The sequence below is a fragment of the Phocoena phocoena genome, chromosome 4 (assembly GCF_963924675.1).
Source record: "Phocoena phocoena chromosome 4, mPhoPho1.1, whole genome shotgun sequence".
In the NCBI taxonomy this organism is placed as follows: Eukaryota; Metazoa; Chordata; class Mammalia; order Artiodactyla; family Phocoenidae; genus Phocoena; species Phocoena phocoena.
The window spans coordinates 13,137,703-13,162,667 of NC_089222.1; the positions used below are offsets into that span (position 1 = coordinate 13,137,703).

At 38.9% G+C, this 24,965-nt stretch overlaps 1 protein-coding gene across 1 annotated transcript in view; it reads left to right on the forward strand.

Moving 5' to 3' along the window:
- Positions 1-24,965, forward strand: part of COL6A6 (collagen type VI alpha 6 chain) — a 110,346-nt gene that overhangs the window by 47,660 nt on the left and 37,721 nt on the right. Inside the window, exons 20-27 of the mRNA XM_065876694.1 lie at positions 3,343-3,378; positions 5,489-5,551; positions 7,578-7,640; positions 15,249-15,311; positions 19,417-19,479; positions 20,259-20,309; positions 21,965-22,000; positions 22,711-22,773. Coding sequence (XP_065732766.1) covers positions 3,343-3,378; positions 5,489-5,551; positions 7,578-7,640; positions 15,249-15,311; positions 19,417-19,479; positions 20,259-20,309; positions 21,965-22,000; positions 22,711-22,773 — 438 coding nt within the window. The remainder of the gene's footprint in view (positions 1-3,342; positions 3,379-5,488; positions 5,552-7,577; positions 7,641-15,248; positions 15,312-19,416; positions 19,480-20,258; positions 20,310-21,964; positions 22,001-22,710; positions 22,774-24,965) is intronic.

Genomic DNA, 24,965 nt, shown 5'->3' on the forward strand with positions numbered 1-24,965 from the left:
GCGAAAAACACTGATACAAAAATATCAACACTGAGCCACATTGCAGTGAAATTCCCAAACTTATTATGGAAAAGAAGAATCAAGAATTTCCAAGCAATAGAGATAGAAAACTCAGTCTGTCTTCAGCCTTCTCAACATTCAGGGACAATAGGGAGCAGTACAATGGCTACAGAGTTCTGATGGAAATAAAGTGGTCCAAGATCTTTATACCTACCTAAAATGTCCTTTAAGCATATAAGTAATCAATATGATCAAGCCTTCAAAAACTCAAGCAATATAACCCCCATGATCCTTTGTGTATAAATAAGACTAAACCATAGAAATAATGATTACAGGAAAAAATGTAAATGTTATACATTCAACCATCTAAAAACCATCTGCAAATAGAAAAGTGGGAAAAGGTATGGGGAAAGTTCCAAAATACTATGTCCTCATCTTTCATTGCAGGGAGTCAATGTCTAAACATCATCATAAGCTAAAATATGTATCACAAACATACCCTAACCTCCTAATTTTTAATTTTTTTAAATAATCATTCTTTCCTCTTTGAGAATTATATATCTCTTACTGTCAAGAAATATTACCACCTCACATTTCCAATTCTTTGTTTTGTTTTTTCTTTTATTAAATACAAGTGAAAGACACAGAGAACAAATGTTTATTGATAGTGTTTCAAACACTGTGACAGTGAACCAGAGAAGGATTTTGGATGTAAAAACAAGTTCCACATCCCTTACTTTGCCTGAATATAGGGTTGCATTCGGTTTCTCCTACCACAACTGGATGTATCCACCTAAAGCCCAAGTCTAAGCACATATACTTTCTGCTCCAAGAAGCCCTGTGGTTTCTGTTAAATGGAGTATGAACCCTTCAGCTTACTATTTTCAGCCTAGTAACCCTGTTACTCCCCTTTTCTCTCACCTTTGACCCAGACTATCAAACACTCTTCCTAGTTTCCAGCCTCTGCTTCATTACTTAGGCTGTAGTTTCTGTTAGAAAGACTTCTTTCATTCTCTACCTGTAAAACTCCTACACATCCTGTGAAACCCATCTCAAAAATCTCTTTCTCTAGGAAGATTTTCCTGAAATGACCAAGTGGATATGATTGCTTTTTTTGAAACCCATATTTCTTTGTTTTATAATTTATTTTATTGAGGTATAGTTGATTTACAATGTTATGTTAATTTCTGCTGTGCAGAAAAGTGATTCAGATATATATACATATATGTATATATATATATATATATATATATATATACATATATATATGGTCTTTTTCCTTATGGTTTATAACAGGATATTGAATATAGTTCCCCATGCTATACAGTAGGACCTTGTTGTCTATCAATTCAATATATAATAGTTTGCGTCTGCTAATCCCAAACTTCCAATCCATCCTTCCCCCACCTGCCCTCCCTCTTGGCAACCACAAGTCTGTTCTCTATGTCTGTGAGTCTGCTTGTTTCATAGATATGTTCATGTGTCTCCAATTTTAGATTCCACATGTGATATCATATGGCATTTGTCTTTCTCTTTCTGACTTACTTTACTTAATATGATAATATCTAAGTCCATCCATGTTGCTGAAAATGGCATTATTTCATTCTTTTATATGGTTGAGTAATATTCCATCGTATATATGTGCCACAGCTTCTTTATCCATTCATCTGTTGATAGACATTTAGGTTGCTTCCATGTCTCGGCTATTATGAACATTACTGCTATGAACTTAGGGGTGCATGTATCTTTTTGAATTATAGTTTTGTCTGGATATATGCCCAGGAGTGTGATTGCTGGATCATATGACAACTCTATTTTTAGTTTTTTGAGAAACCTCTCCATAGGGGCTGCACCAATTTACATTCCCACCAACAGTGTAGGATGGTACCCTTTTCTCCACACCCTCTCCAGCATTTGTTATTTGTAGATTTTTTAATGATGGCCTTTCTGACCAGTGTTAGGTGGTACCTCATTTTAATTTCGATTTGCTAATTATTTGAAGTCTCTAATAATTAGCAATGTTGAGCATCTTTTCATGTGCCTGTTGGCCATCTGGTTGTCTTCTTTAGAGAAATGTCTATTTCGATCTTCTGCCCATTTTTCGATTGGGAGAAACCCATAATTCTGTCTTCCCCTTTCTTATGGTGTTTGACATATTCTGCCTCATAAATATTTGTAATATTTATCTCCTACCCACTAACCCAGAGAATGAGGGTCCTCTGAGGTCAAGAACTGTGTGTCATATTTATGCTCCTATGGTTCCCATCCTCTATGCTTTGTAGATAGTAGATCTTAGGTATATATTTCTCTGAATGAAACTGCAGTGAATTGAACTAGAAAAGATAAACCCTTGTGTAAAAAGAGTAGAGAGAGCTGCTCTTCATCTCTCTGATAGGGAGGTTTAGACTTTCATCTCAAGATAACTCTTCAGGTTTTAAAGAAATAGGCCTCCAACCATTTCCCCAGACACATAGTCTATTTCCGAAATAACAATAGATTTTGACTGAAATATGATTAGAAGAATTTAAAGTCTGCAATACTGACCTCACACAGAAATTTGACCTGAATATCTCAAATTTCCATCAAGAAGATGTTGTCTGATATTTATTGACTTTTGTAAATCCTGGATGTTATAACCTTATTGAGAGATCCTAAGTTAGACAATAAAATATCTTTGTCTCTTGATTCCCAGATTTATGAAATATTGATCTAGAATATACTCAGACCTTAACCTTATATATGAGAGTAGTAGGAAAAATCCATTTTTTTGATTGAATATTTTATTAACATATTGAATTGAGTAATTGCTTAAGATGATTCTTTCATTTTTGACAGGTAAGCATATTTGGCTTCTTGAAGGGGAGGGGGATAAAATTAGTTTGGCTATCGTTAGCTTCTGAAATTAATCTATAATAAAGTTCATAAAGTTAATTCTCGCAGTGTTTCCTCTGGCTTCCTGCCTTTTGACCACTTCTACTCCTGATTTCTGGCTTACTTGGTAGTACTTTGGAAAAATGAAAAGTACAATTCAAATCAGCCAATTTTGGTGCTTGTGACAAGTTCTAGTGGTAGTTTAGTGGAGGATAAATTATTGACCACAGTCTATTCTCACAAGTATTTATAGATTTACATTATCTATAGCTTTAATTACCTATTGCCTGAGGATAGAAATTCAGAGTTGGCAACATTTTGCTTTCATGGTGAAGTGGATAATTTAAAGCAATATGTGGGAATTTTTCTTTTAATGTCAGTGACTTAAGGTGTCCATTACTAATTTAAATTAAATATAAAAAAGCATTTCTTCAGAGTTAAAGATATCTACCTTTTTTTTCCCTATTGTAGGCAGTTCATGGCCAGAGGGGACATACAGGCCCACAGGTACAGTGATTTTTTTTTTTTCTTAACTGTAAATGATAAATATTCTGTGTCTAGTCAAGGAGCCTGAATAGACTCTGTAAAGTCTCTTCCAAGCCTAAATTTCTTTCGCTTTTTGATAATAATGGTTGTGGAATCAAATTTTGGAAAACTTTTAGGCTACAATTTAAAGAATTCAAACCTTAAACGAAAATTAAAATTTGAGCACTTTAATTAAAAACTCTAAAAATTAAAGTTAAGAGACAATATTTGGCCCAATTATCATTAAATTTAACTTTGTCTGGATTTCAAATATTGATACAAACTCTAGTAATTCAGTGGGTGATCTTTCTTTTAGATTTTTGTTCAGTTAACTCTTAACCTTACTTATAATTTGCACAAACCCCTTTTTAACTGAGAGTACAGTAAAACCTTAATACAAATTAGATAATCTGAAGGTTTTGTTCAAAATTTGACCATACCAACTGTCATATCATATCCCCTTTGTACATATTGGTGATAAATGTATCATGAATAAATAATTAATAAATAAATACATGAAACTGCAATATTTTTGAAAGAGCAGTGACTAAGATTTTACAAAATTGAGGAACCACACATCTTCAGCTTGAAAATACAATGAGGATAAATAACAAATTCACTCACAATCACATCATGGTAAAACTCCAGAATGTTAAGAAAACATCTTAAACACTACCAGAGAGAAAAGACACTTTTACCCATGAGAGGAATAACCAATTAGATTGCAGCAGGCTTCTGTTCAACAATAAAACATACCAAAAACAACAAAGTAATGTTTTGCAGGTGCAGAAGAAAAATAACTGTTAACCTAGAATTTTATACCTAGTTAAACTATGAATGAATGTAAAACAGACGTTTTCAGATAGACAAAGACTAAGAGTTTACCATCCACAGATGTTACACACACACACACACACACACACATACACACACACTTGCACACACTTTTTTCAAGGTTAGACTGCAACAAAATGGAGAGTGGATCCAGAAAAATGGCGTGAAATGAATGAAATGAGATTGGGAAGAGAAAGTGTTGGGAAATTTCCTCTTTATGATTTCTAGGAAAAGCATCAGTGAGGGACATTTAATCTCATCTAACTGTGTAACAACTGAGATGTAAACTTAAGCTATCCAATAGTCTAAATTAAACTTTTTTTTTTTTTTTTTTTTTTTTGCGGTACGCGGGCCTCTCACTGTTGTGGCCTCTCCCGTTGCAGAGCACAGGCTCTGGACGTGCAGGCTCAGCAGCCATGGTTCACGGGCCCAGCCGCTCCATGGCATGTGGGATCCTCCCAGACCGGGACACAAACCTGTGTCCCCTGCATCGGCAGGCGGACTCTCAACCACTACGCCACCAGGGAAGCCCTAAATTAAACTTTTTAATCTTATTTGGAATTCTTATCTGTGGCAGAGTTCAAGGGCAATATGAAGGGAATGCTCAACTTTTGGTCCCTAGATATTCAATCTATTTGAATATAAATACAGTGTAAGATGCCTGGAGATTTTTTAAGAAAATATGGAGTAAATTGTGAGTTTTTTCAGGCCAACACCCAAGTTTGATACAGTATATAGCAAGTATTATAGGAAAAGAAGGGATGTGTGTGTGTGTGTGTGTGTGTGTGTGTGTGTGTGCACGCGCACACATGCATGTGTATAAAGAATGAAAGCAAATACACCAATATATTAGCTGTGGTTATCTCAGTTTGGTGAGATTATAGAAGATTTTTTTTTTTTGCGGTACACGGGCCTCTCACTGTTGTGGCCTCTCCCGTTGCGGAGCACAGGCTCCGGACATTCAGGCTCAGCAGCCATGGCTCACAGGCCCAGCCGCTCCACGGCATGTGGGATCTTCCCAGACCAGGGCACGAACCCATGTCCCCTGCATCGGCAGGCGGACACTCAACCACTGCACCACCAGGGAAGCCCCTAGAAGATTTTTATTTCCCTTGTTGTATTTACCTTTATTTTTCATATTTTTTGCAAAGATTCTGCACTTACATTGTGATTGGAAAAATATTTAGAATCTTGCACATAAAGAAGATAAAATTTCTCAGGAAACAATGTTAACAGTTTGATTTCTCTCTCCCCACAGGGGAAAACAGGCATCCCAGGCCCAGATGGATTTGCAGGGTCACTGGGACTTAAGGGTCCTCAGGTACGTATCAAGACTAATCAGGCTTTGAAAAAATGGTTCTGAAGAACCTAGAGGCAAGACAGGAATAAAGACACAGATGTAGAGAATGGACTTGAGGACACGGGGAGGGGGAAGGGTAAGCTGGGTCAAAGTGAGAGAGTGGCATAGACATATATATACTACCAAATGTAAAATGGATAGCTAGTGGGAAGCAGCCGCATAGCACAGGGAGATCAGCTCAGTGCTTTGTGACCATCTAGAGGCGTGGGATAGGGAGTGTGGGAGGGAGACACAAGAGGGAGGAGATATGGGGATATATATGTATGTATAGCTGATTCACTTTGTTATACAGCAGAAACTAACACACCATTGTAAAGCAATTATACTCCAATAATGATGTTCAAAAAAAGACTAGTCAGGCTTTGAGAATGGAAAGAAGAATCTGAAGCCTTGATAGAATACCTCCAACCCCCTTGCAGAAGTACAGATGTTTCAAGTGTTTTCAGGGTAGTAAAGTAAGGAAGGAACACAGTCTTGACTTGTACAGCATTTGGTCTCCTTTATCTGAGTTTTGTCCCAGTCAAGAGGCGGAAAGGGAATGAACACGCTGGGTAGTGATCCCTATGCTGGCTAGTCCAGGACAGGGTCCAGGCTGGCTAGTGTATCATAGGGAGACAAACCAAGGAAAATACTGAGCCTCAAAACTGGAAATTTTGGTCAATTTAGCACAGTAAGAGCTCAGTGTTATATATCTGGATGCCTGTGATGTAGAAAAAGTGACTCTAGCCTAGGAAAGAATTGTTCCAAATAGAGCTGAGATGTTCAGCGGGGTTATCTATAGTCATCTTTCTAGCTCACTTCTCCAGGGAGCTGCCTCAAGCACTTTTTCCTTTGCAAGGAACAAGCCATGGTTGGCTCTTACCCTGATTATATGAGGGGAAAAGAAGCATGTGCCAGAAAGAGCAAAATGTAGCCTAAAATAATCATGAGAAGGGAAGGGAAGTCCTCAAAAATGCTGAGGTGAAAGAAAGGTCAGATATAAGAAAGTTAGAACATTTTTTTTTTCTCTCCAAACTTTTACTTTTGAAATCTTGAGAAGTAAATTTGCTCTTTGGCAAATGCAGGATAAGCAATGGTCCTGCAATTTTTCAAAGTTTTAGTTCACGTAGATTAAAAAAATTGAAGTAACTATTATATGTTAACAGCCTGCTGCACTGAAGTTGGGCAAAATATCCTTAGACATCAGAGGAGAAACTTAATCCACATTTTACCAAGATTTCAGAGCAGTAAACAGTCTGCCCCTGGGACCTCTGTCTCTTTCTGACTCAATGGCTTTTCTTTGTCTTACTTGGCAGCCGAGGAATGTTCACTTTTCTTACCTTCAAGTGAGAAATATTTGCCACTGAGATCGTGGGGAAGCATTTCAATAGATTGGCTGGCTTTACTTCATACTAAACAAGTAATACTACATCTCTTCTTCCATTTTATAGACTCTTACTTTTTTATGACATAATTTAAAAGGAGATGCAAAAACCAAGCACAGCATGAAGGTTCCTCCACATAACATATGAAGCCAAAGTTAATAGTCAACATAATATTACAGAAGTAGAATTATCTAAATTTCATCTTACCATGTGCCATGTCTTATTTATGACCAGTATTCAGTGTGGTCATTACATAGAAAATCCACTTAATTATCCCAGTTTCAGATTTACATAAGTAAGGATTTTTTTTTTAACTTAAGAAATACATTTATTTTGAGTACAAACATGCTTAGGATAATTAGAAAGCAATACCGGAAAATTCGGCTGTTCAGTATTTCTTCACTTTGACTACAAATGCCCAACCATTTAAGGGCTAGGTTGGACCCTGTATCCTTGCAGAGAGGGAGAGTTCGACCGATCAAGACAGAACCAAAACCACGAGTGAAGTTCTCTTTCCAATTTCTGTCCACATTACTGACTTCGCATTTCCATTTTTAATATTCAAGTTAATAATCTAGTATTCTCTTTTAGGGAGAGAATAATGCTTTAATTCTCTGTTGTAGGGCCCAAGAGGAGAGGCTGGTATGAAAGGAGAAAAAGGAGGTCTGGGAAGTAAAGGTCCCCAGGTATGTAATGAGAGACAGTGACTGCATCTGGCTTTGATCTTGGCTTGAATGTGGATGTCCTTATGGTTTCCTCCCTGCAGATGGAGTTATCTACTGCCTGTGAACCAGCAAAGTGTATGAAGTTTGACTTTGCGGGTCGATGTGGTGGCCACATCACATTCTGTTCCCTACCTTACGGAGTGGGTGTCGTTATGTCAGAATCAGACACAGAGGTAGAAGATGGCAGCTCAGCCATTACTATGAGGTTAAGAATTCCTCCTCTATGTAAATCAGGTCATGTGACTTCCTTATCCCCATCCTCAGGGGCTTCCCTTTGCACCCAGAATACAGCCTACTTCAGTGGTTCTCAACTAACCACACATGAGAATCTCCCAGGATGACTGTAAAATACTCTTCCACCTGGAACTCTCCCCAGACCACTTAAATCTTAATTCTCTCCAGGTGGTTCTAATATACACACCCAGCATTGGGAATGAACTGTCCAATATCAGCACGTCTCTACCTTCATAGTGCATAATAATCACATAGAGAACTTGTTAAAATGCAGATTCTGGGGACTTCCCTGGTGGCACAGTGGTTAAGAATCCGCCTGCCAATGCAGGGGGCATGGGTTCGAGCCCTGGTCTGGGAAGACCCCACATGCTGCGAAGCAACTAAGCCCGTGTGCCACAACTACTGAGCCTACACTCTAGAGCCCATGAGCCACAACTACTGAAGCCCATGCACCTAGGGGGCCGTGCTCCCCAACAAGGGAAGCCACCACAATGAAAAGCCCACACACCACAACAAAGACCCAACATGGCCATAAATAAATAAATAAAATTATTTTTTTTTAAATGCAGATTCTGATTGAGTAGTTGTTGGTTGGGGCTTGAGATGCTACACTTCCATCAAGCTCCTAGGTGATGCTGATGCTGCTGGTCCTGAGACCACACTCTGAGCAGCAAGTCCCTGTACATGATCTGGTCCTTGACTACCTGCTATCATAGAATATACTTATTTGTATAGCTGTGTGTCTTCCCTTCTAGACTGTAAGCTCTGTGATGGCTAGGACTTTGTCCCAGAGCCCAGAATAAGAGTGCTTCCACACACATTTGTATAATGAATTAATCAGTAAATGAATGAATGAGTCTCAGTTGGGACTTGTGCTCTGGGCTAACATGAAGGTAAAGGGAATCCATTACTCTGTGTCCATTAGTTAAACTGGGCAGTGGTCCAATGCTTAAGTGGATATGTTCATCATCAAAATTTTTTAGAAGCTATTTGCATGAACTTGTATCTCATGACCCAATATTTTAAAGCATATTAATTCCTGCTCATAATGATATTTGTTCCTAATTTTGATGAATGTGCCCCTTCAAAAAGCATGAAAACTTTAAAATTTCACGTAGGACTAAACTGATGAAATGTAGCTATTTTGGATTCACATCCTTGAATCATTGTTGGCACCACAAATTGGGATTTAAAAAAAAAAAAAACAGTAAATGCCAAAGGAAACATATATGTGGTGATTATCTCATCTGTTTATATGAAATATTGAGATGTAAAAGGTTTGAAATCCAAAGAGCTTGGTAATTCCCTTGCTCTAGAATCCAAAATTGTATCCAAGTGGCTATTACTCAAATAAGGTATTCCATTTGCCCTGTAGCATACTTCTATGAGAGGGTCCCCTTTAATCTCACCTTGGCAGGAATGGTCATAGTCATAAATCATCCAGCATCTTGGCATCACCAGAGTTAGTCAAAAGGCACCACTTCCCTCTAGCCCAGCTCTTCTGTTTAACTGGCTGGAAAATGTGTTTCTTTCTTTGATTGCTTTTCTGGAAATACCCTTGTCAAAACAGTGAAAGTGCCATTTCAAAGATGTATAGAATTTTCTGTGCTTAGGAGGTGATGAATTAGATCTCAACATTGTTGCTTTCAAAGGAAAACCATGGGAGACAAACACAATCAGATAGACAAGAGAGTATTATTCTTTATTGGCTCTATAAATTCACTGACATAGGCTTCATAATGTTTTACAGCACAAGGACCAGCCTCTTGAATGGAATTACATGAGTGTTTTCTAACTGCAGGCTTTAAAGTGTTTCTTAGGATGCACATTTAGAAAAAGGGATGTGATTTCTGTTGACAGTGTTCTGAAGACTTATTAATTTATGCACTGTTGGGGAATTCTGCTTAGATCAAACGTGCTAATCCAGCCAAGTATATAGCTATGAGATAAAAGAAGTACAGTCCATGGTACAATGAGAAAGAAGAAAGAACTTTGAAAGGAATGGCATATTCTTTTGTACCTTCCTTTGTTCCTTTCTTGTTTGGTTTACCTTCAAGTCCTACACTAATATAACCAATGCTTAGAAAAGAAATGGAAAATAAGATGTAAAATACTAATTCCATTTAGAGCTGGAATTATTCTTTAAATACTTAGAAATATCATATGAAGTATCAAGCATCATATGAAATATCAAGAAAGGTTGAAATTATTCAGTGCAAATTTGGGATACAAAGTATAGTTTCTGTTGTTATTTTTCTAAAGCATAGCATAGTAGTCAAGGGCACAGAGTCTGGAGCCAGCCTGCCTGGGTTAGATTGCCAGGTTTGTATCTTCCTAGCCATGTGGCCTTGGGCAAATTATTTAGCCTCTCTGTGCCTCAGTTTTCCCTGCTGTAAACTGAGAATAGTAATAATAGCTACCACATTGAATTGTTGTGAAAATTAAATGGTTTAATATATATAAGAGCTTAGAACAGTGCCTGCAATATAATACGCATCATATAAATGTTTTTACTACTATATTGCATCAACATTACCTAAGTTAACAGGCTCATTTTATGCCCAAAGCATGCTAATGCCAATCCAAGGAAGGCCATAATAATAGTAACACTATAACAATATGTAATCTATATTGCAGTCATTGAATTTCATCATTCTGCATAATCCAGATTGGATGGTCCATCAACCATTTATTTTACTCACTTGACAAACATGTACTGAGCATTTCCTGTAGTAAAATAAAAGGGTGAATGAAACATAGACCCTAGCCTCAAGTACTCCCAGTCTCATAAAGGAAACTCATGCAAACAAATAATTGAGATGTGACGTACTGAATGTTAAAATAGAATTATACCCAAGGTAGAGTGGTGGGAGAATGGATGAAGTTAAAGGAGGAAGAGAGTGGCTTAGCTTTTGCAGGATAAGGAGGTGTTTTCCAGATGACCAAGGGAGAGGCAGGCACAGGAAAGGAACCAGGTTGTCTGAAAAAAGATCAAGGTGAGTTTGGGAAACCATAAATGGTTCAATGTGGATGGAGTGTAGGGTGCATGCAAAAGGATCAGAAGTTGAGGTTGGGGGCCATCTCCTACACTAGCACCATCCAGGGCAGCATCTTCTCAGGTGTCTTGGGGTTTGCTCTTGCATTAGCTCACCCCTTGCTGGTCTTTTGATTTTTATTTCTCAGACTTAGCTCATATCTGACTCTTACAGAAGCTGAGCATTTAATCTCCTTGAATTGTTCCATCCCAGCATGATATTTGCCGGTTGTGAGTGTAGAAAAGATTTTACCCCCATAAAACTGATCCAGCTTCCTTTTAAGTATGGGAAGAACCCACACCTCTTGCCCCTGCCCTGCCATATCCCACCCAAAGTCAAAGTGTTCTTGGCAGTGCCCCAGCCATTTATCCCAAACTCCTAGTACAATCCCTTGTGATAAGATGCTACCTGAGGACATTTTTAAAACATTTACGCCTCTCTAAACACCTCCTTTCTATCCTCACTTAAGCAGTTTTGATTGCCAAGGACTCTGTGTCAGAGTCTCAAAGGGAACGTGATCCCCAGCCCAAGTCCCCATGTTGGAGGTTAGATCTGGCCCCAGCCTCCTGCATCAAGCTTGGAGATTCACATTTTTAAAACTCCAGTCTCAGCTGGTGCATGGATGGTAAGAGTTTTGGAATCCTGTCCCAGACATGGGCCTCAGAACAGCAGACAGAGTGACTGGGAGTTCAGTCTTTAGAGTCAGAATCAGGTTGCGTTCCCATCTCATCCTCTTATTAACTGATTGATTTGTGGTTAAATGCTTTGAGAACCTGTTTTTGAGTGGTAAAATGGTGTTAAGAATATGTATCTGAACTACCAAATGTAAAATAGATAGCTAGTGGGAAGCAGCCTCATGGCTCAGTGCTTTGTGTCCACCTAGAGGGGTGGGATAGAGAGGGTGGGAGAGAGATGCAAGAGGGAGGAGAAATAGGTATAAATGTATATGTATAGCTGATTCACTTTGTTATACAGCAGAAACTAACACACCATTGTGAAGCAGTTATACTCCAATAAAGATGTTAAAAAAAAAAGAATATGTATCTCATTGTGCTGTTGTAAGGACTGAAGAAGCCTATATATAAATATATACCTCTTAGTACAGTGCCTTCCACAAAATCATTGCTCAATAAAAGGCTGTCATTACAACAAAGCCAATGGAGATTGGGCTAATTCTCTTTCCCTTTAGATGCCCTGAGCTCCTTTTTATACTCCACAACTGCTCTTGATCTCAGATCCAGGCAAATTTTTGACCCTTGGTATCTTAGGGGTGGCAGGGAATTTTCCTTCTTTCCTTTACAAACATAGTCCCTTTTACAACCAGCTGTATTTGAGGAGCTAATATATCTGGGTAACAATTCACTGAAGTTTAAGCCCCATTCAAGCAGTCACAAACCCTGGTTTGGTACTTTGTGTGATTCTGCACAGGAAACAGGATCAGGTTTTCTGATGTTCTAATTACAAGACTGTCCATTTCCATCCATCCATCTAAGAAATCTTTTATTTTGAAAGACTTTCAAACAGGATTATCTCTCATTGTGCTTGTGTGTGCTTGTGGGGACTATACAGGAAGTAATCTCTGAGAAATCTCCTTCATCTCATAGAACTCATTATGTCTGAAGGAAGCACAAAAAGTGAGTTCTTAAGCAAGATTTCCAATATACCTCTTATTGTCAAGGACAATTAAAATCTCTCTACTTCAGAAGTACATTTCATGTACATGTGAAGTACATGAAAATTTCATATGGAAGACCAACAAGCTAAACACACTATTTCATCCCTCTTGGGGACCATTCCTGGATAGGTGGGTGGATAGATAGAGAAATGGATGGGTGGATTGATTGGTTCTACATACAATACTAAGTTCCAGAGATATGAAGTCAATAAGATGTGCCCCTTCTTTCAAGGAGTGTACAGGCTGGCATCTAGTGGATGAGAGAAATAAATGAACAACTACCTACAGAGTAGAGGAATCTGTGGGACAATTCTGTGGCCCAATTCAGCCAGGGAGTTCAGGTCTTCTTCTTGAAACAGTGACGCTAAAAGTAAGATTTTCAAGAAAGGGAGATTGTACCTCTCCCTAGATGGGAAAATGGAACAGCTAAGGGAACATCTTGTGTAAGTGTGGAGACATAAGACAATGGGAAGAATTTGGGGACTTCAGTTGGTTTGATGAGCATGACCATAGAGTGATTGATGACTGCAGAGGCATGCAATACCCACATTTTGAGGGATTTTACATATCAATAAAGACCTTCCATTTTATTCTGAAATCTACTCAGAATTTCAGAATTTCAGACAAAGCGATAGCATCATCAGCCTGACATTTTAAATCAAAAGAGAAAAAGAAAGGAGAATGGATTAGAATGAGGCCAGGCTACATTCAGGGAAGCCTGGAATTTAGGCAAGAATGCAAGAAGGGCCTGAACGTAGGTGATGGCCATGGGAATGGAAAAGAGATGGATACAGAAAGGGAATAGAACCTGTAGGACTTGTAGCTGATTGATTTTGAGAGATGAACTAGAGGGAGGGGTCTAAGATGATTCTTGGGTTTCAAGAGAAGTTAAGTGTGGCACCATTCCTTATGAAAAGAATAGGACTGAGTGTGACTGGTGGCAAATATGATTTTCTTTGGTAAACAGTTCCTATGAAATACCCAATAGGCATTTTAATAGATGATTCTGCTGTTCAGTTGAGTGGTTTGGACCAGAGTCATATATTTAGGAATCATTTTGTGGAAGTGGTATGTGAAAATATATGTGGTGTCACTCAGGAAGAGGGGATGAAGTGAGAAAATAAAGTTAGAGGAGCCCTGGGGTACATGGAGATTTAAGATGCAAATAGAAGACAGAGAATCTTCAAAGTTTACTGAGAAGAGACCAGAAAGGGGCCAGGAAGACCATGGTAACTTGGTGTTACAGAAGTTAATGGAAAAGTTTCAAAGAACACATGATCAAATTCAAGTAAGGTAAGAGCAGAAAAAAGTCAACTGCATTGAACATGCAGGTCATGGGAGCTCCATGCAGTGATGGAAGTAAAAGTTAGAAGGGAAAGGGTTAAGAGCTTTGGAGGATGAAGAAATTGAGACTTCTTTTTTAAGATGAAGAAGAGGGGAAAATGGAAGGTTGTGGGAAGATCATTATTATCTTTCCTAGTAGCTAACTCATTGTTCAACAATCTTTCCTATTAGGAAATTTTTTATGTCCAACTTATTACATCTTTAATTCTTTAAAAGATGAAAAGGTTAATGTTAATTTTTTTCTCATAAAATTAATTTACTAAGTATCATGCTTATTACACAGATTTGGTTTGTTTATTTTTAAATTATAGTAACCATGGCAAAAAAAATGTGAAAATGATTTCAATTCACTGGTGTTTGGACTATTTACAAGAACCTGTAAACAGTTTAACCAAAAGAGATATCTGTTGCCATATGTTTGGATATCCCAAAGAAAACATCCGATCCCAAGTGTCAATAGCATAGGAAGGCAGTTGGGCTGCCTCTGAATTGGAATTTTTTAATGTTCAGCTCTAAAGCTGTTCCAAGAAAGTATGCTTTCTAGAATATTAGAAACTTCTATTATATCAAATAGACTTTCCATATTGATGCATGGTATATTTATCCATTTGTTTAAATTTTGTTATTATGTTCTTCAGTAAAATCTTAAAACTTTCTTTATGTAGGTCTTTTATCTTTCTTGTTAAATTTATTCTGAGTATTTTACAGTTTTCTTCTCATATTGATAAATGGAAATTTATTTACATTTACTTTTCTAACTTTTCTAGGAAAGAGAAAATGATGTCAGAATATTTATCTTGTACCACCTGAACATATCTTATGAGGGCTAATTATTTTTAGTAAAGTTTCTTGAGTTTTCTATTGTATTAATCATATTATTTTCAAATAAAGATAAGCTGACCTTAACAACAACATGCTTTTTCAAAACGAGGAAACAGGAATAATACAGTCCAAGACAAACGTCATCTGAAATGCCTTCTTCAAATTTTAGACATTTTAGCAACATCTGCTATAACAGCAGATGAGAAACAGTGAGAAACTAAAATCTCTTTCGAAGAGAAGACTCACAGGGAAATACAATCATTTAGGCAACATCTGGCCTGAATTACTTTATTAATTTTCTTTTATTTACTAGTCTTCATTTGACAGCTGTGATACTTTTTTCCAAAGCCATAACTCTTTTCCCATCTCTGGTTCATTTTCATCTTAGAAGAGACACAGAATGTTTCAAGGAAAGCTGCTTTATGTTCAGCTATACTTGCAACCCTTATTCTGTTCCAGGGGCTTCCAGGACCAGCAGGAGAGGCAGGGAGTCAAGGCCGTGTGGGAAGCCAAGGAAATAAAGTAAGTCACATTCTTTTATACACACCAAAGCTGAGGTTTTCTCCCCAAGGGAAGTGTGTCTGGTTATATTAGCCAGAGCCCTTTCAACACAAAAGAGAACATATCTCATTGCTCCTATACCCTGGCTTGGTTCTTAGAGAGCCAGCAGCATTTAAGGACGTGGGTGTGGACCCAGATGAAGTCAGGGAATCCAGCTCAGCCTCATCTCACAAGGGGCTACACCCAATCTCAGCTGAGGATCTCAGGGAAGGGGGACTGTTCTAGGGCAGGCCTTCTTTTCTTTCCCCCACCTTCCACCCTTCCTTCTCTTCATTTATTCTTCCTTTATTTCTTTCCTCCATTAATACAAACTCTCGCTGAATACCTTTAAAGACCAAGACACTACACTGCCATTCAGCTGGACTAAAGTCAGTTCCAGGAGAGCAGAGATCTTTGTCTGTTTTGCTCACTGATGTATCCCTAGAGCTTCGAACAGTACCTGGCATGTCATAAGTGCTTAGAAAATATTTGTTTCATGAAAGAATTTCTGGGTTGTGTAATGATAAATATGACATAGAATCAACCTCACAGAATTGAGAATATTTTCAAGACAAGAATCTATGACATAAAACACTAGTCAGGGATAGTGGACTGAAACAGGTTTAAACATAGTGTTAATAGAAGTATTTCTGGGCTGGGAAAAGAGGCATCATAAGGATGCAGATTTTGAGTAGACTTTGGAAGGTAAGAAGTATTTGGCAAGCAGAGGGGACATGAGGAATTTAAGTTGAAGAAATAATGTGAAGGAAAACACAGGATTGGAAAAAAACCCATGAGCCGGTATTTGGGGGATGAAAAATGATCCTGTTTGGGGGACCATAAAGAACAAGAAAGTCTGTGGTGACTGACTTGACTAGGTAGCCAGCACAGTGTTATTTACAATTTTTGATTGCCGTGTACAAGCACAGCCAGACTTCGGAAGGTTTTAAATAGGCAACTCAATGTGGGAATATTTTGAAGGATGAGAGATTAGAAGCTAGGAGGCAGGTTGGTGTCCTCTCACAGTCTCCAAGACAAGCAGTGATTGGATGACTTAACAGGGTGAGGACAGGAGGGACCCATGATGACTCTGTTGGGCTCTCCCAAGAGGGAACTGAGGCAGAGAGAAAAGAGCTGGATGGCTCTGGGCTTCCAGCATGAGCAGGAACCCCATCACAGAAGTGGGAAAGTCAGAGTGAGGAATAAGAGTGAGGAAAAATGCTTGGTTTGGGGAATAGAGGAGAGGGTCTAGGACTGGTTGGAGATGGAGGTTTCAGAATCATTTGGAGTTTAAAAGGACTCTTGGTGATGACCATTTGTAAGAAGGGTAAGTGGAGGATGGGAAAGAAGCAGAAAAGTACACTGGATGCTGAGAAGGAGAGTCCTAGAAAGGGAGGTCAGGAGTCTCAGCTGGCATCGAGCAGGTAAGAAAGAGAGGAGTGGAGAAGCCACCACATCTGATGGCTAAATGAGCCAAAGAATAGATTCCAAAATGTAGCAATTGACTGGCTGCAGAGGACTGAACAATGTGTTCATGAGGAGGAAATGGATGCTGGACAGTAAACTACTCTTTGGAGAAACTAGGCTTTGGGGGTGAGATGAGACATTAACTGCTAGTACTGGCAAGGTCTAGAACAGATTGGAGCAGGCTATTTATTTGTTTTCAATGATAGAAGAGGCTGTAGTTTACTTTTATAAACAGAGAAAAGAAAAACAGAGAGAAAGGAGGAAGTTGAAGATGTGAGAAAGTGTAGATAATTAATGGAGAAATTTCTTGAGGGCATAAGAAAGGGGCTAGCGTTGGAATGGAGAACTGCTAAGAAGGGCGGACATGATGGAGCCAGCAGCCGAGCGTTACAAAAACAGCTGACTGCAGGATGAAATGCGATCCACGGATGACAAGGATAATCAGCTCGAAAAGGAAGGGATTACTAGAGCATGTGGTGTAGAAATAATGGTCTGGAAAGGAAAGTTTGGAAGAGATACATTGCTGCCTTCTTGCCCTGGAGAGGGCTCGAGGGGAAGTGGTGTCACTGGTAAGAACACAGTTTATCTTACAGTGAGGATGTGTGTGAGCATACATCATGGATGTATAGTGAAGGTTTGCATGTGAAATGAAGACACTCCATAGGGTGTGTTGGAAGGGACCATGACAGGGATGGAGGGACCCTAGAGGGGGATGTAGCTGAGCATGTAGAAAGAAGTGTGGAAGGAGATAGACAGGAGCAGGGTAGTTGTGCCAAAGAATATCATTATTAATAAGAGGGACCTTTGAATGGAACGGGCAAGAATTTGGGGGGTAAGTGCCCTCAAAGCAAACCCAAACCCTTTGGGCAGCCCCAAGGTGGACCAAGTCTTCTAGACTCATAATTAACTGAGATGAGTCCCAGACACTTACTCCTGCCTTACTCCATTAAGCTCAAGTTCCCAGGGAGGCAAGCGACCCAGCAATTAATACTGAGCTCAACATCTGGCTGTAACCAATAATAAAGTGTTTGACCCTGGACAAGCCTCATGGCTTCCCTTGTCTTCCTGCCTCAAAGCAGATGTTCTCAAATTTCAGTGTGCGTAAGAATCCACTGAGAAGCTTATTTATAAAGGCATATCCTTGGGCTCCACCACCAGAGACTGATACTGATGGGGTCCTGGAATTTCCTTTTTCCCGTGGACCCCAGGTAATTTGGAGGCAGGTGGCCCCCAGAGCACACTGTGGGGGACACCGCCCTGAAAGAAAGGCTTCAGGGCAGGTGATCTTCTGCCTCTCTTCCATGGAACACTATCTCTTCCCACCGCCCGCCCCCCGGGGTCAGTCAGTGCTGGTGGACATTTGTTCATTTGGACTCCTCACATGTACTGTGTTGTCATTCTGTCCTTAACAATGAGTAAACCACTCCCACTCCTTCAGCATGGGCTGGGCACCCTTCCAACACTCTTTCTCCCAGAGAGAGCTTTGTGGAAAGGGCAGGGGGAATAACTAGACAGTGGAGAAACTTAGCCAAGCCTCCCTCAGTCAGATGGTCAAGGTTACCATCAATAGTGCCAGCCATGTTGATAGGATATAATCTTGATACAATGTGATAAAAAGGGCAATTCACCTCTGTGGTCTTTTCTCCCCAAACTCATAAAACACAGCATAATCATGAGCACAACATCAACCAAACTCCAACTGAGGGACATTCTACAAAATATCTGATCAATGCTTCTCAAAACTGTCAAGGTCATCAGAAACCAGAAAACCAGATAAACTGTCCCCATCTAGAGGCCTACAGAGACATGGGGTCCTGGAACAGGAAAAGGAGATTAAGTGGGAAAAGCTAAGGAAATCTGAATAAAGTATGGGGTTTAGTTAATGAGTTAATATCCATGTATTTGCTGTGACAGATGTTCCTACTAATATAACTAATGTGATATTAACAATAGAGGCGGCTAAATGTGGAATGTATAGGAACTCTCTGTACTGTCTTCACAACATTTTGTACATTTAAAATCTAAACTTTAAAAGCTTTTTTTTTTTTTAAGAAGAGGAGTTAACCTTCTTTTGTAAACCTATGTTAACTTTCCCGTGTAGCTGGATTTTCTCACCGTAATACTGAGATCGATTTATAATCCACAGTAGGTGTTCTGTTAGTCAGAAGTCAGAAACTGTTGTCAGGGATGTCATGCTACCTTGGCTATCTTGATTAAAAGTAGATTAATAGGCCTCTTGTTTCTGCAGCAGCCAGAAGATTTGCATGGATCATCATGGAAAACTGTTTTGTTAATTTTTTAAGATAGTACAGAGCCTCCTCTTTGACTCATGGTAAGACATTTCCAAGGGTGCAGCTCATAGCACTGAGCTGCTAAGATGGCAACTTGCACTAAACAATACAGCAGACTTGCTGGGGCTTCATTTATCAATGGAGGAGACTTCACTCACCACCAACAGCAGTTCCTCTTGTATTGCTTACAGACACAGTCCTGGCCACAAGCTCATTGTCACTGTGATACACATGGATGCAGTTGAAAATTCTTGTCTTAGTGCCATCGTTTCTAATTTCCTTTACAAAAGCAGCCTAATAAGGACACATTTCATTGTTCTGTTTGACAGGGAGAACCTGGCGATGTGGGAGAAAAGGGAGCCGTTGGCCTTTGGGGTCCTCGAGGCTTGCCGGTTTGCATTTTATTCCTACTTTTGATCTGGCTCTTGGAATCCTTTTAGTTTAATAGATATCAGGTGTGGTTCTCTGAAGAGCGTGTTGAAGATAACATCCTAATCTAGCTGTAGAGCTTTCTAGTGATTGAGATTTCATCCTCATCTTGACCATCTTTTCCAAGGTAGCAACTTCCCAGGTACCAAGCATCCTGGCTGGATGCTCTTGAAGCCAAATGATAAAATGGACAAAACTTGTGTTTAACAACCCCATAACCTTTCTTGCATTCTTTCCTCTCATCCAAACCCGTTCATGGGAAACTAAGCCCACATTTCCCCCAGTGCTCGGGGCTTCTCACTAAGACCTCTACAAGGATCCAACAGTAGCCAGTGCCCAGACATTTAGGAGATCTTACTTTTATCCAGAAAACTGAAAATGGTTTAGAGCTAAGGTATTAAAATACAAATGTTATCCAGGAGAGATAACACTTCTACCTTCTTTTATTAAGATTATTATACACCTGAAATTTTCTCATTTAATCCTCATAACATGATGAACAGGTACAATTATTATTCGTCTTTACAGATGAGACAAGTGAGATTAAGTGACAGTGCATTTTCTGTGCCTGTTATTGAGAGTTTCCTTTAGTGCCACTATGTCAGTGGCCTGCCCCAGAGGGAGAATCCTGCTGCCTAATTTTTCCTAATCAAACCAAAAAACTGGCTGTCTAGTTCTCTTGTGAATAAGCCTGCCTCTGTCTGCAGTAGGGGATGTTTGTAAATAATTGCTTTGTTTACAGGGTGATGATGGTAACCCAGGTTATGGTAGTATTGGAAGTAAAGGAGCAAAGGTAAGACACATCGACTGAAAGCTGGTCATTTTCCATTTATTTTTTGTTGCTCTTTATGGCCACATTTAAGAGAAAAAAGAAAGTAGTGAATAAGGTAGACTTGGACCTTCATAGATAGATTTTGATCATTTATTTGCTGATATCTTGTGGGGAATATGGTAGAAAAAAAGAAAACAACTTAAACCTAAGGGCCAGGCAACAAGTGAAACCTGAAATTAATTTTCTGTTCTTTGCAGAGATGCACAGCCAGGGCCTGACTGGTTCCAGCCTGAACATTACATCTAATCTAAAGCCTTAGGGAGGCATTCCAAAATTTGTCCTCTGACTATGTTTACTCTAATCATTAGTGAGAAGTTTTACAGGGCCTTTCCAAATGCATTGGGCCAAGCAGTAACTTCAAAATTAAACCTTGTAACTTTATATCAGAATTATAACTTTATATTGTCACTGAATATTTAAGTGTCTGGAAGTAAGATAAATTTATCAAAAGCAGTGATTGCTATATACCAACAATAACCACTTAGAAATCATAATAACATCCACAAAAACATAATATAGTTAAGAACATCCTTTCTACAAAAATGTTCAAGACCTATGACCAAAATTACTGAGATATAAAATTTCAATAAATGGAGACATACCAAGTTCTGTTGGAAAGTCTAAAACATTATAAAGGATCAGTGTAATTCTAAATGAAATCCCAATGGGAATGATGCAAGAGGCTGTCTGGAAGAATAAACAAACCCCAAACAGCTAAAATTTCTTTAAAAAAAAAAACCTAATGAATGAAGGATTTCCAGTGAAATTTTCATTAGAATAGAGAATAATTGAAAACAACCTTAATATTTGTTAAAAATGGAACCATTAAGTAGCTTATAACATTGAAATATTAGCCACTCTTTAAAATGAATGTAAATGTTTATACATAATTGTATAGAACTTCTGTGACAATGTCAAGTAAAAATCAGAATGTAATAAGAAAAAGCATTTATCCCAATTGTGCTAAAATGCATTTTACAAATGCATTTAGAAAGATTAAAGAAAATATGACAAAATATTTATAGTAACTGTTCTGGGAAGTGAGATTTGGGTGATTTTTCTTCTTTCTATCCTTTTATATTTTAAATATATTTGTGGAGATCTTTTAATGATCAGAAAATAAACTTTATCTTAAATAAAATATGTTTTTCATCAAATGAGGATTATCATACCTCTTCAACTATAGTCTGTGGCCAAAGAAAGTAAACAGAGGACCAGAAAACCAATGATCAAATTTAGATGGCAGGCTTTCCCAATTTCTTCCCCAAAATTGAAATCCATTTAAGAAGACTGTTTCAGAAACACTTGGCCAGATGGCCAGCTATCCTGTCGAATGTCTACATTTGAAGGAGAGCTGATGTGTAATTCGTCAGATGTGTGCATATACCCATTTGTCTTAGGTTGTCATGATATTTTGGTGAGACCAGTAAATAGTTTAATTTAGAAATTGGAGTTAGTTTCTCAAATCGTGCCATAAAGTTTCACTTTCAATTGTTCTGGCCCTTCCTTGGTTCAGAGGCACTTAAACTAAATAAGGCAGCAGGCAAAATTAAAGTCAATATAAGCCTACCCTGGTGATATGTGCATATATTAATTTTCTCCACTGTCGATTATAGGGGCAAGAAGGATTCCCTGGAGAAATTGGACCTAAGGTACCGTGTACTTCATACTAACTAGGGATCAATCAGAGATACTCCTGGGCTTATGAAATGTATTATAGGATAATAGAAGGATAGTTAACTATAAATGAATAAAAAGAAAACTTTATGGGGAAAGGGGAGAAGGAGGAAGCAGACTTTTAAAAATAATATTTCATTTCTAGTTTTTAATTCATAAGTAAAGGAAGAAATCATCCTTATTTTTCTCCTCACGTGTACTCCTTCCCCTCTACCATATGTATTTTCCTCTTTGCTCAAAGGGAAGTAAAATGTAAGGAAAACCAAAATTACCTGATCTCACCTGCCTCAATTCTCCCAACGTGTTTATAAGGCACCTTCAGATAATAAGTTAGCGATGCTGTCCTCTACCTTAAGGCTTTCACTTCTGCTGGAAAGATTCTGAGCTCAGTAAATGCTAGGTCCTGTGATTGGATCAGGGGACAAAATGAAAAGCACAGTTCATATCTCCAAGGAGGCAGTGTTCTGGCTGGAGAGACAGAGAAATAAAATAGTGAGGCTCCAGTGTACTGTGTCGAGAATTTTAAAATGAGGGGTTATTGGGGGGAAGACACTTCAAAGAAGACTATTAAAAATAAAAATATATGTGAAAAATGTCTTCATGTTGGAATCAGTATAAAAATACAATGAGATATATCCCTTTGATTTTACTAACCATTTTATTTTATTTCTCTGAACTTATTTAGGGTGAGGTTGGGGACCCTGGTGGTCCAGGAGAAACTGGACCCAAGGGCACTGGAGGCAAGATGGTAAGTTTCTCAGGCTGCAAAGCCTTACAACCTCAGCTACTTTGGGAAGTCCTTTTTTGTTTATTTATTTATTTATTTTATTATTTTTGGCCACGTTGGGTCTTCATTGCTGTGCACGGCCTTTTCTAGTTGCGGTGAGCGGGGGTTACTCTTCGTTGCAGTGCTCAGGCTTCTCATTGTGGTGGCTTCTCTTGTTGCAGAGCACGGGCTCTAGGCATGCAGGCTTCAGTAGATGTGGCACGTGGGCTCAGTAGTTGTGAAACACGGGCTCTAGAGCGCAGGCTTAGTAGTTTTAGCGCATGGACTTAGTTGCTCCGTGGCATGTGGGATCTTCCCGGACCAGGGCTTGAACCCGTGTGCCCTGCATTGGCAGGCAGACTCTTAACCACTGTGCCACCAGGGAAGTCCTTTTTCATGCTTTTACAGTCATTTGAGTTGTCATTTGGTCCCAAAGACTTGTAAAACGTGTGGTTTTTGTTAAGGCAAACTTGGGGAAGGGAAATGATATTTTACTCATCCTTCATTGCCAGCAATAAGGTTCGTAGTGACCAAGTTCACCTGATCTGGTTGACAAGGTACCATTCTTAACACTGGAAATAAGTTGTGTGGTGTTTCTTAAGGAATCCTTGTGGTCAAAACTGTTTTTGCACCACAAAATATGGCCAGTTTAATCCCATCCCCCCCGCAGATCTCGTGTAATATAATGCCCACTGGCATCTTGTCTCCCCTGTTAAGGTCTCGTTAAACTACTTTAATGAGGTGGTCCTCTCCCAATTTAGCTCAAGAAAGTATCTCTTGAGCTCTAGGAGAAAGTTTCCATTTATTATGTAAAATAATATACTGTAATGAATGCGTCCTTTTTATTCCCTGGAGGACCTAGACGTTGCCTAATGCTTTGGACCACTCAGAATAAACACCCATCTCCGGCACCCTCAGAAGCATCAGCATCCCGAGCTTGTCTTGGGTTCTCGTGTGCTAAGAATGGATTTTGCCTTTGCTGACTCTTTATATATCATAAGCTGCAAAACTGAGATGATGGCTTTATAAAAAACAAAATCTTATGACAATTATCTCCTGAGACCATCTTTATCTCTTTTCTTCAGAACAGCACTGATCAGGTAAACTGATCTTGATACCATGTCAATTGCTGGATAAGAAAAACACAAAGTCTGATAAAACTATTATTTGAGGTGGTTTTTCAGTTTTGCCACCATAGTTAGTTTTACTCTGATCTGTTTTTTTCCTGGAAAGTATAACAAAAACTTTATGTGAAGAGATTATTTATGTGGGTTTTAGGGGTACAAAATAAGGAAACTTCTTTCCCTCCATCCTGCTTTTCCCAAGAGGACTGTTTCCTGGATATAATTCTTTTCTTCATACATGTTTTTGGATAACTATCCTTTAACATTTTTGTTCTCAAAAAAAAGAAGAAGAAGACCGATAAAAGAAAGATAATTTGAAAAGACTTTCAAATTAATCCAAATCTCTGGATCGTTTCCCTCTACTTGTTAATGAGGTAGTTTACCCTTGAACATTGGAGGCATGCAAACATGGTCAGCAGTTTCTTGGGTTCCCTTGCTGCCCAATGGCACGTTAATCATTTTTAAAAAGCAATAAACTAATGGGGAATAAATATATCATCTTTTTCTCTTGGCCTTTGGTTACTTGAATTTTTTTCCCACATTGGACAATTCATCACTGTTTTTTTTTTAATATAAATTTACTTTTTATTTTTATTTATTTTTGGCTGCATTGGGTCTTTGTTGCTGCGTGCGGGCTTTCTCTAGTTGCGGCGAGTGGGAGCTACTCTTCATTGCGGTGTGCATGCTTCTCAATGCAGTGGCTTCTCTTGTTGCAGAGCACGGTCTCTAGGCATGCAGGCTCAGTAGTTGTGGCACACAGGCTCAGTAGTTGTGGCTCGCGAGCTCTAGGCTGCAGGCTCAGTAGTTGTGGCACACAGGCTTAGTTGCTCCACAGCATGTGGGATCATCCTGGACCAGGGCTTGAACCCGTGTCCCCTGCATTGGCAGGTGGATTCTTAACCACTACGCCACCAGGGAAGCCCTTCATCACTGTTTCTTAACTTGCTTATTTCACCTGCCATGCTGCTTTCTCTACATCTCTGTATTTTTGAATTTGAAGTTTGGACACTGAAAACTTCCAGGTTTTCCCTTTGAAAGACCAGAAGTTCC